General features: G+C 51.6%; 4 protein-coding genes across 4 annotated transcripts; 1 reads left to right on the top strand and 3 right to left on the bottom strand.

The window, feature by feature from the left end:
- Window positions 1-555: 555 nt before the first annotated feature.
- AFUA_6G08410 (uncharacterized protein) lies at window positions 556-2,286 on the bottom strand (the record flags this gene model as incomplete). Its single annotated transcript, XM_745637.1, has 2 exons — window positions 556-2,017; window positions 2,111-2,286. The coding sequence occupies 2 exons, from the start codon at window positions 2,284-2,286 to the stop codon at window positions 556-558; spliced, it is 1,638 nt and encodes a 545-aa protein (XP_750730.1).
- Window positions 2,287-2,844: 558 nt separating this feature from the next.
- Window positions 2,845-9,361, bottom strand: AFUA_6G08420 (putative ubiquitin-protein ligase E3 component (UBR1); the record flags this gene model as incomplete). Its single annotated transcript, XM_745638.1, has 2 exons — window positions 2,845-3,112; window positions 3,177-9,361. The coding sequence occupies 2 exons, from the start codon at window positions 9,359-9,361 to the stop codon at window positions 2,845-2,847; spliced, it is 6,453 nt and encodes a 2,150-aa protein (XP_750731.1).
- A 1,686-nt stretch (window positions 9,362-11,047) lies between these two features.
- On the top strand, window positions 11,048-11,722 carry AFUA_6G08430 (putative RNA binding protein Pym; the record flags this gene model as incomplete). Its single annotated transcript, XM_745639.1, has 1 exon — window positions 11,048-11,722. One exon carries the CDS (start codon window positions 11,048-11,050, stop codon window positions 11,720-11,722), a length of 675 nt encoding a protein of 224 aa, XP_750732.1.
- Window positions 11,723-12,238: 516 nt separating this feature from the next.
- hem14 (oxygen-dependent protoporphyrinogen oxidase) lies at window positions 12,239-14,283 on the bottom strand (the record flags this gene model as incomplete). Its single annotated transcript, XM_745640.2, has 3 exons — window positions 13,849-14,283; window positions 13,092-13,781; window positions 12,239-13,030 (listed from the first exon to the last, which is right to left on the bottom strand). The coding sequence occupies exons 1-3, from the start codon at window positions 14,176-14,178 to the stop codon at window positions 12,239-12,241; spliced, it is 1,812 nt and encodes a 603-aa protein (XP_750733.1). The 5' UTR covers window positions 14,179-14,283.
- Window positions 14,284-14,297: the final 14 nt, after the last annotated feature.

Raw genomic sequence — 14,297 nt, forward strand, 5'->3', positions numbered from 1 at the left:
AGTCCAAATGGGAACAGGAGAAATGAAAAAGAAAGAGGAAGAGATGGACAAAGAAAAGGAATAGGTAGTGAGCTAAGAGATAAAATGAAGGAATAGTTCTAAGTTGCTCATCTACAAGGTAAAGTAACTCAGAGTGAGGTGAAGAGTTGGAGGAAAGAAGGAGGAACATAAGGGGGCTGAGGGGAATTTATACTAGAGAGAAAACAAGTAAGAAGATCTTCGCGGCAGCAGACATTCACAGGACCTTTAACGAAGGCTGAGGTAATTGAGGTACACAGAGACGATGAGTGAAAGAAAAGTGACAGGCAGAGACCCAGCAAGGTGAATGTGTTGGTACTCAGGTACTCGGTGCTCAGTCAAATCCCATACTCGAGGACGGCAACAACAAAGTGGAAAAACATGGGAAGATAAGGTCTTCTGGGGCCCAGTGAGGGGAATCCTAAACAACGCTTGTTGACATGCCTATAATAAAAACACATAAGTGGTGGAAATGAGTCAAATCCGAAAGGATAGCCATGGTATCATCCATATGTGAATGCTACTGGTACAACAGAATCAGTCTTTCTTCCTCCCTTCCAGAACACGTAACACATCGGCTGCACTATTCTTGTCGCCTTTCTTCTTCTTAGGACCCCTCTTCCTCTTCTTGCCCCCTTCATTTTCAAACACAATCGCCTCGTCATCTTCCTCGTCTTCAATGCGACTCCCTCCAAATCCAAAGTCCAAATCTGCAGCGTCCAGTTCTTCGCGGCGTCGAGCTTCCTCGAGAAACTTCTTTCGACGTAAGAGAGTCTCGTTATCCACATCTTCCTCTCCTTCCCCAGCAACCGCCCCCGCAGAGGGTGACGACTGCCGCAAGGCAGCAGCCCGCTTCAACGCTGCCAGCAAAGTTGGATCCGTGGTTAGGGGGTTAGCACGACGGTCAGACTCTGGGGATTCATCTTTTGCGGAGGTCGAGAAGTAATTGCGAGGTTTGTGCGGCTTGACAGCGGGTTCCTCTTCTTTTGTGCTAATGACTGTATTTTCTGTAGTTTGAGTCTGTCCTTCGTCCTGATCCGAAGAACTATCATCCTCATCCTCGTCCCCTAACGGATTGTAATCGGCTCCTACTCCCTCAAAGATATCGTCATCCTGATCCGTAGGAGGGGCTGCCACCTTAGCAGCAATTTCGGCCGGAACCTCCATACCCAGTGGTTTCGTGTCTTTTTCAGGTACGAGCAAGCCATTGCCCTCACCAGGCTTGTCAAGCCATCTCACTTTTCTCTTGGTCTTGCCCTCTGCATCCGTAATCACAAGCACCTCCTTCCTTCTCCCGTTCTCATCTTGCTCAATGAACCTTTTTTTTTCAACCTTGGATTCACCGATTCTCTTGAATTTGCCACCCAACACTGGCTCAGGAGAATGCGACGTAGTAGTAGCAGCTGCCGCTGCCGCACGGCTAGCTTTTAACTCTCGTAGTATTTCATCCCGCGTTTTCTTCGCAGGCAGTGGCGGCGGTGCCATGGTGCCTTTCTTCTCCTTCTTTTCCTTCGGTGCAGACGGTAGCACTGTCTGCTCCTTCTCCTCTAAAACACGGTCGAATTCCTCATCCATATCCTCAGCCTGATCAAGCCCTTCAATATTCTGTGGTCCGGCCGAATCCGGCCCTTCCTCGGACGCTTTCGTTACATCCTCCCCTGCCTTGACACGTCTCAGAAGCTCCCAGTCTAAACCTTTTACCATGTGCGTGCTCTTAAGGTCACCGCCCACCCCAAGCTCAGACCGTATCTTGTCAAACGTCGCCTGGTCGATCTGCCCGAGCGTAACCATCTCCTCCAGCGCCTGAACGCGCTTCTCGATATCTGAGCGACTTTCATCTTGTTCTTGCCGCAGCAGCGCAGCTCGATCCTGATACCCGGTAGGCAGTTTCGTGCCTTTGGGAGCGGCGGCCGACTTGAACCGTTTCGTGGGTGGCTGCTGGGACTCGCGGCGTTGTTCGGCCAATTGCCGGGCGAAATCGACTTTCGTTACTGAGCGCCTAATCATAGAAACAAAACCCAGTTAGCTTGAGATTCATTCGCTGTATTCTTCTCTCGTATGGGGATTCAGTGGACATGAGGGAGTTACATACGGTGTCATTGGGATGCTGGAGCGCATTCTTGATCCGAGGGCGAGAGCGCGCGGCGTTGCACCGGCCAGGCCTGTACCTTGCTTTGGAGATGTTTCATTGCCGGGACTTGTCTTGTTGGCCCTAGTGCTGGCAGAGGGTGTGTCTAGTACCAGTCGTCGGAATTGCTGGTTGTTCATGGTGGCGGAGGTGAAGGAGATGAATGATAGATGTAGAGGTAGAGACGGCCGTAGAGGTAGAATGTCTACATCAATAGTGTGATGTGCACGCCGAAACCTATTATACTTGCCGGAAGAATAAGGACTTTGGTTCTTCAGATTGCTTCCTCGTTCATTTCCTCTGTATCGCGTCCGACGCCCGACCGCGATAATCGTTGGGCGGAGTGGAAAAAAGCGGCGGAGCTGTGGCTTTGCACTCCGCACGGGTACGTCAGGGTTCTTGGCGGCATTTGAAGCTAGTTCTACATCTGTGCTTATGGGGCAAGCCCACCAAGCCTCTTCACAGAAGAGAGAAGGGAAGCATTCCTACAAAAGCGGGCGTTGAAAGGTAATTCTGGACAGCGTATTTGCATTTGAATATTATTGCCAACTGTATCATGGCGCAGGAAACCTAGCGAAAGTCGTAAAGCTTTTATTCAGCGAGTTCAAGGCTATGTAACACTAATTCCACAAAGGAAGCTGTAAAAGGTATGAGAAGATTAGAGTATACCTACCGCTATTTCACCCGCGGGAAAACCTTCAAAGGGTTTCCCATCCCCCGTTATTGATGTCTGCCTCCAGCTTGCGACTGATCGTGGCAGGAATGTTGTGATTCAGCCACACATCACGGAGGAGGCGATCGTATCGTTTTTGATTCAGAATCAGTTGCCGATTTCGTCGGAGCCCGGGATCAACCTCGCCATGGCGGTCAAGGTATGGAGCAAAGTGCCAGGAGCCGTTCTTGTTATGGAGGTAGAGGATCGCGCATTTGCGTATGTTGATGAAGAGGCCCACGTTTTTGCCACATCTAGTGGTGTGCGGAGTCAGCACTTCTCAAAAGAGGGACACGAAGGGGATATTTGATCACTTACTTCTGCAGATGCTGGTTACAGCCGCCTATTCTATTGTCCACCGAGCAGCACACAGCTTGCGAGCAGAAGATATCTCCACAGAAAAGGCAAATACTGGGGTCTGTCAATTCCTTCTTCGTCTTCGGACACCGTCTCCGGTTGACTTCTTCGATCAAGATGTCGTAGTATTTCGGGAGCCCGATCAGCTCGAAGATAGCCGGATGAGGAAGACTTGGCCACAATTGGTGGTCCGTAATGCGGGTGCCCACGCGAGAACTGTTCCAGTGAGAGATCCAGCCGGCAACCACGGCATCAAGCTCGTTGGCTTTCTTCGCAGGGTTGACAGACGAGAATATGTCGTCGAGAGAGGGAAGTTGCAGCAGTTTTGTCAGGCGGTCTAGCTCTGAAGCTCCCATATCGTTGAATCCAGCGGTCAGGAACTCGACGCCATGCTGCACGTGAAGCAGGATGACAACCTTTCGGAGGAAGGCTAGGGCGTAGCTCGATACTAGCCGCCTCAGCGCGATGATTATACCTGGTGTTGCTGAATCCTCGCCATCCTTAACGTAGCCACTGTCTGCAGCAAACGAGGATCCTTCATCATGACGGAACGAGTTCTCCCTCAACTCACCGACGATGGCGTTGAAGAAATGGCGAGTATACTCATACCGCTCATCCGATAGCTCAACGTCCAAGAGATAATGCGCGTCTCCGTGTTCGGCAAGTTCCTTCTTCAGTCCTTGAGGATGCAAGATGTAGGTCATGGCCACTTTGACGATCTCGGCCACATAGCACAGCTGGACGAGGTGGTGTACATCAATCTTCAGCACGGGCAACAGAGACAGGGAGCATTCTGCCAGGAAGACAAATGTATCCTTGGCCAGCATGGGCTCAATATCACGCGCTCCATCGAGCAGTGCTGTGCCGACCAAAAAAGGATAGCCAACAAATAACTGGCAAATCTTCTGACGATGTATTTCCTGAAATTCATCGGCAGCACGGCTGTGATTACCGCCGCTCTTGTACAAACACCCGACTGCAGCATATGATAAGGCAGTTTCGGCCAGCACCCGGAGATGCGTGAGGGTCAACTGGGGAATCTTATCGAGCAGAGTTGACCCTGCTTCCGATTCGACACCGCGCTGGGCGATTTCGACAGCGGCGATGCTGTAACCGAAGCTTGAGAACAAAGAGTCCGTGTGAACGAGATCGTCGTTAACGTTGTGGATAGTTTCAGGGGGGTGATTGAAAGTCGAATGGATATGGTTCGTTCGGAGAGTCTTCTTTAGACGCTTGTAGATTTGCAAAAGCTCAAACATGGGGCTTTCATCCGGAGTCGACGAGACCGGTTGTAGTGGGCTGGATGCGCTGGCGTCTTCGTGGGATGGGAACAAACCTGGCATCGGCATTCTTACTTGAGGGGGGTGCTCAGTCGTCGGTGGCGGAGAACCGGACACCAATTGCTCAATCCGATTGGCAACGGGAGGAACAAACGCCCTTTGAAGGTAGTCAAGGAACATATCCTGATATAACTGCAGTTGCAACGAGTCCTCCCCTACAAGGATAGCATGATTCTGCGGCTGAGACAGCGCAGTTCTGAGTTCCGTGCTTAGAAAGCTGTTAAATGGAACGGTGGTGCTAAGAGGGCCGGGATATGACTCCTCCTTGCCTTTCCAAACGATCGGAAGAAACGCGTTCCCGAGGGCCTTGCAAAGTGGACAGACGAATTCCTTAAGGAACAAGCGCTCAGGATGGTTTCGCGCGATTTGGTGAGTATGACGACGCTGGGTGGCTGCATAATAGACTTCGAAACATGAAAAGTGCATGATGTGCCCACAGCCAGTCGTCACAGGCCCACGAACCGTGTTCTTCGCATCGAACCCTTTGCTAAGACCGATCTTCTCACTGATGACCTCACCGCCAGTAGAGTCCAATCGTTTCACGGTGATCTGGTTCTCACCTGCTACGCCAAATGGCCGAATGTCCTCAGCAGACTTGTCAAGACTTAACGGTGTCTTGAGCACTTCTCTGATCCAGTCGGGATCCTGAACGTCAGTCTGTCGCAGAATATTGCTGTCCTGAACCAGGGCAAATGTGCCGTATAGTCTCGAATCATTCGTTTCTTCTTGACAGAGAATACAGGTTCCACTGGGGTACTTCCAGAGCTTGGCCTCGGGAGCGGCCTCGGGCTCCGACTCAAGATCGCTGAAATCCTCCTCTCCCCAGTCAATGGCGCCTTGACTATTTAGGAAATTCTGCTGCTGTTGTTGAAATTGAGCCATCACCCTTGCCTGTCGCTCAAGTGCTTGTTTCTTCTTCAACTCCTTTTCACTATCGACGTCAATGGCAGGAGAATTCGTGTCCACTCTGTCGAATGGGAACGTCAAGGACGCCGTAGCAGAAGCGTACGCCCGGGGGCGCTTCTGCCATAGACGCTTGAGAATGTGACGGATCTTCGGCCCGCAGGCGGAGAATTCGGGCATGACGGATATTTTCTCTAGCAAGCCGATGATGGTCAGATTGCCCGCCTGAGTCCCTCTGGCTCTGGACAATGCATTGGAAATGAATGATTCCCTCGCCTCATCCGCCATCTCGTCTTCCTGACTATTGTCCTCAAGAGTGGCGGCCAGGATGAGATGTAATACCACTTGAAGGAAGGTTTCGACGCGGGTAGATGGGATGTTCGGTGAACAATCCTTTGACGACATGACATAATCAAGGCAATGATGGATAAGCTGAGCGAACAGTGGAGTCTTCGTGAAGTGGGAAAGATCAGAGAAAGCGCCGGAAGTGATAGGTCGCAGATGGGGCTCAAAAACGATATCTGACGCTTTCTTTCCCGTCTTTTTAGCTACCCATTCCCTGTAGATGCTTTCTGCCTCATCTCGTTGATTTTTGGTATAATGAGCGCTATAAGGGTCAATGAGATCAATATATTTCGGCTTGAGCTCGAAAGTGCCAGTGTCGTTCAGCCCTTCAGGCGGACGGAATACTGCAACCTCTTCCAATGTCTCCTGAAACATGCTCGAATCAAGTAGCTTATCGCTCAAGCGCGTTGACAGGTCGGAGAACGAAAGAGGCTTGAAGCATAAGACATGGGCAATGTCTCTTCGGATATTGTCACGAGTCACAGTTTCGTTATCGTCGATGGCCTCGAGTGAATTTCGGTCAGTCAGAAGGATGATCAACAAGTGAACAAACTCCTCGGCCACATCAATGATCTGCGCATCCTCGTATCCAGCGCGTGGAGTATAGTTTCTGGTCATCCAGTCTACCATGCCGAAACGATCTGCTATGGATGCTAGAACCCTGCTTGGATCACAAGTCACTAAGGCGGTCTGCAGCAGAAAGATATCGCGGTAATATGCAAAGTCACGCGATGACACGCCTCGGTACTGAGACATCTGATGCCGAAGACTGAGGCCGTTGCGAACCCACATTCCGGCCTTCATCTGTGCCAGCCACGCGCATACTCTCAATGGATAGTCAAACATGGTAAGCAAGAAGTCATCGGGTGTGAGGGAGCTGTCGCGAATGATATTGTCGTTGGCCATGCGAGCGGCATCTAAGAGAACATCGCGCATTTGACCACCGCTCACATTACGCGCACATTCGAGCAACCACGAGAGTGTGTAATGCAGTGCATGGTGAAAGCTGATGGACCCCTTTTCGACGACAAAGTCTACCACGCGATGACGCGGAATTTGACCAGTCTGGTCGACCTCGAAATCAAAGCACGGCAGCAGCTTGAAACGGACGTACTCTTTGACCTCTGCCTGCTCGAATCGCTGGCGCTCCAACCCGGCGGAGTGAACAATTGCAGAAACAGTAGCCATTCGGATTGCCCTGAACAGATTCTTTCCACCATCGACTTCAGGATTGCGGAAGGCTTCACAAAACTGGCGGCAGAGGCGATTGATTTCTCGCATCAGAATCGAAGCGCTTATCCAGGCGTCTGGCTCGTACTCTACATGTTCCCCAACTGCGCGGATATTCGGACAAATACCCTGGGAAAGCTTGACAAGATCTAGGAATTGCGAAAGATATTGCTCCTCGGTACGAACGTGATGCTGTACATACTCGGATTGCAAAAGGTAACGCAGATCCAGAAAGAAGTGGTAAAGGCGGCGGTTGGTGACTGTGCCTGCGTCAAACGCCAATGTTGCGTTCGGATTGACCTCATATGCCTCGCCAACCTGTCTTGTGGTTAAGAACGTGTACAGGATAGCCATCACTTTGGTCAAAAAGTTTCCACGCCGCACAATCTCTTCAGTTATTGACGGCGTTGTCAGTATTTGCAAGGAAAGGTTCACAATAGAGTGATCTGGTTCTCTATCGGCAATGAGGTATAATTGCGCCAATGCGGTATAGAGGGCTGACATGCGCAAGCCCAAAATCCGTTTAAACTGCGGAACACTGACTACGGTGCCGATGTAAAGATCGCGAAGATCAGTGCGCGTTTTCTTCCACAATCTCAGATCGAAGAGAATCATCCAGTCCAGTCGCGTACGCTGATAAAAGTCCTCGTAGGCAGGTACGTTCTCCCTGAACGAAAAGCCAGCAGGCCGAGCCAGCCAATACCCTGGCGCCCTGGCTGGAGGGGGCTTGACCACCCCGGAGGGAGTTTTAGGAATGGCAACGGTAGAGATGTCAGCGCAGTGCTCCTCACCGGCCGGGAGAGTGTTGTGCTGAGCCTGTTGTGCGTCCTGCGCTCGAGACTGCTCTTGCTGCGCTTGCAATTCCTCCCGTTCCCGTCGTTCCTGTTCATCCATCAATGCCATCCGCCTCTGACGCATGTCCTCGAGCATATTCGCCATTTCCAAGGTTACGCTGTCATCAATAGTGCCCATGACCATATCTTCATCTTCTTCTACCTCTTCTCGCAATCTGTTCAAGTCGATCTCCATCTCCTCGTCCTCGTCGTCCGCATCTTCATGCGTATCGGCGTGATCCTCGTCATCGTCGCCCTCTGCTTCATTACCATTACCATTATCTTCCTCATCACCTTCAATGTCCGCTTCAGGCGCGAATATCACTTGAGCTTGAGGGGCAACCGCAGCCAGCATTAGCGTATGGTATGGCGAATGATCCTGCCTTGCGTGGTCATCGATGCCTTTCAATCCAATACTGGCGTTATAGGCACCACTGCCTTGTCGCCAAGGACTGAGAAGCTCTTCGCAGATTACGTGCCGCAAAATCTGATCGTCCTCCAGTACGGTGCACCCAGCAATATCAGAAAGCCATTCGACAATAGTTCCGCACATTTGCTCACGAAATGTATCACGAGCCGATCGCACTGTAGTGGTAACCTTGATCTGCTCGAGGACTTGGGATACCTTCAGCAGTTGGGCCAAGTCCTTGGATTGTCTGACCACGGTCCTCCCAATATCATTGGTTTCGTAGGCTTTTTTCTCACCAAAGCGGATTCGTTCCCGGCAAGCCCGAGCGACCTGATTAGCTACGTCCCGAATAGTATGTTTTTCGTCATTCCAGAGGGCACAAGCCCATTCCGGTTCTTCCTCCTCCTGATCTCCGCCACCGTACCAGTCGCCGGTGAGCCGGGATGCCACTTCATCCTGTCTTATGCCATCCTCTGTTTTAGGTAATCTCAGCTGTTCTGGAGAGCACGAAATGACATCGCAAAAATAGTCCATCACTCGGGAGATCGTAAGCCTGATATTTTCGGCCCAATCCGGCGGCAGGAAAGTCTGAGCGCGCTGCTTGCCCTTGGTATCGCCGCGATCGGTATGGATCGCGCAGAACAAAGGATACCGCCAGGCTTCATCGTCGCCGCAGTCACAGCAACCACAGTTACCCGACGACAGCGAAATCTGGTACTGATGACCCGAGTGGTCGGAGGCGTCAAAGCATTTACTACACAAGACGCACGTATCATCGACAGCACAGGTAACGCATCGATATGTTGCCTCCCCGGCCCGGAAGATATGGCCGCAACGCTTCCCCCGCGCAGCTTCGGTGTACTCTGCTCCTTCCTGAGCACCTTGCGCTTCGGCTAACTTCCATGGTCCTTCCGGAAACCCGTTCGGGAAGAGCTGACGTAAACGGTCTTCATCGAAGCCTACTAGTGAACGAAAGAGAAGCTCGAGCAAATCTCGCTCGGCCTCGGGTCCATAGCGACAACCGTGTTCGAAGGGAAGCCGAAGGAGGCCTTCACCAAGTTTCCTCTCACATTCCGTGAGCATCATTCAGCTTGGTATGAATACAGATCCAACTCTCATTCAGCTCCCCAAAAGTGGGAGTCAGTACTGCGTAGAGTCGGTTTGATGAGACGGAGCTCTGTGCGGCGGGACAAATGAGGGTGATTCCGAATGTTCCACTTCGTATGGGTAGATAATTGGCAGGAAAGCGTTGACGTCGTGAAGATCGTTAATGTAGACAGACAGCAGACGATATATGAAACAAGAGGATCTGGAGATAGCGTAAACCTAAACTCAAAACAAAAACATAACTGTATGTTAGTTGGCGGCTGGATTAGAATATTGGAGGAGAGAAGATATGATCCCCGGCGGGGCGAAGGAGCTCTGGTAAGCCTGACTGAGCACAGCTGTACAGATCCAACTCACCAGAAAAACAGCTTCAGATCATGACAATATTCCAAACTCTCTTCCTCTGCAAGTCCGTTAGATCAAAGCTATAAGTCAATAAAGATACTACAATGGCAAGAAGCAAAGCCCAGTGTGTTGATGAGTAACCGCAGCGTTGATTGCGTTAGAGCACGCAGCACGCAAACAGCGGGTGACCGCTGAATGTCTTTTGCCGCCACTGACTCCCCACTCGCGCATCATTCTCCCCGCTAGAAAAGGGACTTGACAGACAGCTTTCTACTTTCTAGAAAACAAGGACCAAACCAATTGATGATGAAGGGTTGGTTAAAGCTTTTCCAAATTCTATTGCATACAATCGGGCTGGAAATAATAACAACAGTTCCCCCTCTGTACTCAGCAGTAATATAACATAGGCGTCAGGCAACATCCCTCCGAGGATGCATCTGACGGGAATTGGTGCTGCATCTCTATTCCTCTAGCGAGCATCCACATTTCTAGTCTTCTTCTTCCTCCTCCTTGTTCATGTAACGGTGCTTGATGTCCTTCCATTGCCGCTGTAAGGTGTATATTCATTAGTCAAACGTTTCCCCCCTCTCTCAGAGGGACAGGTATCGACGAGAGCAACGTACACCGCGGTTCATGGCATCCCAGATCTTGTTGGAAGCAGTGTCAAAGGCCCTATTCGGATATCATTGTCAACGATTGCGTCTCTTCGGGTCCAGTCGGGTTTCAGACGTACAACTCGAAAGCGAAGGCACCGGCGAAGATGGTGGTCAGGTATACCGCGTTTCTGCGGATCAGGCCCCTGTCAATCGCAAAAAATAGGCTAAGTTAGCGATGCTCGAAAGTCGTCATCAAGTGTCAGGTATAGGCAGGGAGACATGCTGGTAGATAGCGGAAGCGATCTGGGATGGAGGGACCGGAGTTAGCCAATTGCACATTCACCATTCACGATTCAACTTTAGCAGTACTTACAGCACCGGCCATTGTGAATTTAGATGACTTAAATGGGAGGAAGGCGAGGGAACAGAAAGACAAGCAAAGCCAGTTGCAGACGAGCGAGGTACTGCCAAACGGAGAGGTTGAATTGAAGTTTCGAGCCGGCGCGAAAAGCAGCAGCGGGAATCACCGGGTCGTTGATTGGTCGACCGGAACCAGTCTCACGCAGAGCCTCCGGGTGTCCGCCTTGAGCATTTTCTCGCCCAACAGTCAATACTAGCATTTCAGTTGGCAGTCTTCCTTCTAATCTCACAGTCACTACTAAGCAAAATTATCTCAGCCATCGAATTGCTAGCGATTACTACAATTCTGCTAGATTTAGCCTAAATGGCGTCCACAAATTCCGGCATCACCACTGACGCCCTAACTGGGGAACGCTACATCCCCTCTTCAGTCCGCCCAGACGGTTCCAAGCGTCGCGAGATCAAAGTTCGACCTGGTTACCGCCCACCAGAAGATGTAGAGCTGTACAAGAACCGTGCCGCAGCGGCTTGGCGTAATCGGGGTTCTGGCGGGGTTCCAGGCGCTGAGGGATTGAGCGAAGCGAGTGAGAACAAAGCAAACACAGCAGCCAGCAACAAGAACGCGAAGCGACGAGAGGCGAAGAAAAGGGCCAAGGCTGCGCAGGAGTCTGAGCCGACATTGACATCGACACAGGCCAATGGACAGAGTGTGCGGGATTTGGAGAACTGGCGTTCCGGTGCCTCCGCTGCTGAGAAGAAAGTTTCGACCGCTGAAGCGCAGCCCAAAGTCGATCCTGAGGCGGAGAAGGAGAAGAAAGCACGGAACCTGAAGAAGAAGCTCAGACAGGCGCGCGATCTGCGGGACAAGAAGAACCAGGGCGAGGCGCTGCTGCCGGAGCAATTGGAGAAAGTGATCAAGATCCAGGAGTTGATTCGGCAGCTTGATGCACTGGGTTTTGATGCTAATGGCGACAAGAAGGACTCTTCTGAAGAGAAAGAGAAAGAGAAGGAGAAGGAGAAGGAGAAGGAGGGTGCCTGAACGAAATTGTGAGCTACATGCTTCTGAACCACAGAACGGACTGCCCACTACTGTTCGGGTCTTTCAGCGGTATTCGACATCTTAACTTTCGAATCGCTGCACAGTCCTCTCTCAATACGCTATCACAAATGCCTGCCGAACATATGTATATGGCCGTGACTACAGGTGCCTTATCTCCGGCAGCAACGACAGGCTCGTCTCCAAGGCACCTTGTCCATCGCCCGTTCGAGGAGGGATTATGGGCAGAAGACAACACGTCCTCGTCCGAGCCAGTCTCAATTGAATGAACTCGCAGTACGCTGGGCCGGTATGGTCAAAGATGAAGAGCAATTTATCTCAGATTGACTCGTCCGCAGATCACCCACTCATCCGTACCATTGTGTTCAAGTGCCCGGTAGTCATCAAATTACAGGCTAGGAGCGATTTTAGTGCATTAAATGGTCATTCCATTATTCTTTCTATTGCATGATAGCGCATATTGTACAGCTGTGCAAGGGCAAGGGTGCCCGTCGCTAATTAGAAGAAATAATTGCGTTCCGACCTGTAAGTCTCTGTTATTCGCACAGGAGAGGTTGGTATACCCCCCTCTAATTCCCATCCCTGCCAGTTGTACCTAATCCAGGGAACATTAACGCTCGGTGCATCGAGCTTAAGTGCACCAACGCCGTACGAGGCAGCCATGTACGCCTGCTGAACGCAATCCGTCACCCCGACGCCATTGTACCAATTTCCAGCCAGAGTCAGCCGGTTATTGAAATCCTGGCGCACTGTTTGTGAAAGGTCCCGCATGCGCGAGAGATGGCCGACCGTGTACTGGGGAATAGCTTGACGTTGCAGTTTGACAGCAGCCTGAAGAGGCTTCTCGGTGATGCCAAGATGTCTATGGAGCAGGGTTTGGCACATCCCAATGGCGGTATCCGGGTCTGGGTAGTCTGATGTCTTCCAGCCATCCCAATAGTGCCCGCCCAGCATGACGGTGAGCTTGGTGCAGGGCACAGTGTCCTGACCTACACTAGACTCGGAACCGAAGATCACCCCTAGAGCCATCTCGGGATTGTGTTCGAACGGAACAGACTGTGGGATCAAGTAGCCGAATCCCTTGACGGGGAGGAGATTGGGATTCTCATACAGGATGTTGACAACCATCACAGTCACGGCGTAGTTGTGTTCTTGCAGTTGGCGAATCGAGTTTTGAGGCAGCCTCTGTCCCGACCTTGTAGGCTTGGCCAACTGCTGTGCCAGGTTGGGCGGCGGGTTCGTTGCAATTACGCGGTTATGGGTATTCGACTTCCCCTCTCCGAAGTGGATCTGTGACAAGCATATCAGCGACGAACTTTAGTCACCTCTCCCTCAGAAAAGTTACACTTACGGTCAGATCGGAATTGGCAGGATTTGTACTGATAGCCATCACCTCTGTACCAGTCAGCAAGTCCACTTTCCTGGATTTGCGCAATGCCGCAGCCAAGGCATCAGTAAGCTGCTGCACGCCGTTTTTGAAGGTGATAACACTGGCGTCTCTGACCAGCGTCTTCAGACTACTCCAATAGCTCTTCTGCTTTGTCGCAGCCAGCGAATGCAGCGCCAGCCAATCATCCATCAGATTGTACGTGATATCTGAGGTGGCTGCATGTACAAGGCCCCCAATTACGCGGCGGTCATCATGCTCAAGGTCCCGGTAGGTTCCCAGCAGGGTCTGCGCACTCAGGCGGTCAATGTCGCCGGCGTAGATACCATGATACACGGCCGAGACTATGTTATCTGCGATCTCGGGGGCAAGTCGCCGAGAAATAAAGTCCCTCACAGACTCGTCGGAGTCAACTGACTTGGGCCCCGGGGGCAACCTCGCTGGCTCCGTCACAACACTTCGCACGAGTTTGTCAAAGACGGGTTCCGTAAGCAATGTCCGAAAGTTCGAGTAAAGCTCTGAGAACAGGCTACGGCCGGGATCGCGACCAGGCATGCGAACAAGGTGATCGGGGTAGTAGATGTAGCGATTTTGGGCTGCGGGGGACGACTTGGTCGTGATCAACACATCCTCGAGTAATTCGAGCTCGACCAGCTGTAAGATAAAATCAACAAGGGGTTAATTATCCAGATACTACCAGAGGAGTATGCATGTCCCGTACCAAGTCAAGAAGTGGGAGACAAGTGGGAGCCGCAGCCCGCAGGGTCCTTGGCCCATATTCGAATACAACTTTCCCATCATCGTCGCCGAGAGGAATGGTTTCCGACATCATCCAGCCCCCGACTCGCTGTTGTTTCTCGTACAGGGTGATATGGGTGCATTTTGGGTCCTGCGACAAGCGGAAGGCCGTCGCAAGACCTGTGATGCCACCTCCTATAACAGCGGCGTTGTAGGTGCCGGTATGCAGTGAGTGCTTCTGGCCATTGCGGGCGAACGCCAATGGCGTCCGCGCTGCCCTCAGTGCAAGGCTAGGGGCACATGGCAGTCGCATCTCAGTGATGGTGTATAGAAAAGACTATCGAAGAGAGGATGAAGAGACAACATGACTGAGCGAGGCACGATCATGCAAGAGGATATGTCCAACTTCCGATCCCCGACGGTAAATTACCA

Source organism: Aspergillus fumigatus, chromosome 6, assembly GCF_000002655.1.
Source record: "Aspergillus fumigatus Af293 chromosome 6, whole genome shotgun sequence".
Classification (NCBI taxonomy): Eukaryota; Fungi; Ascomycota; class Eurotiomycetes; order Eurotiales; family Aspergillaceae; genus Aspergillus; species Aspergillus fumigatus.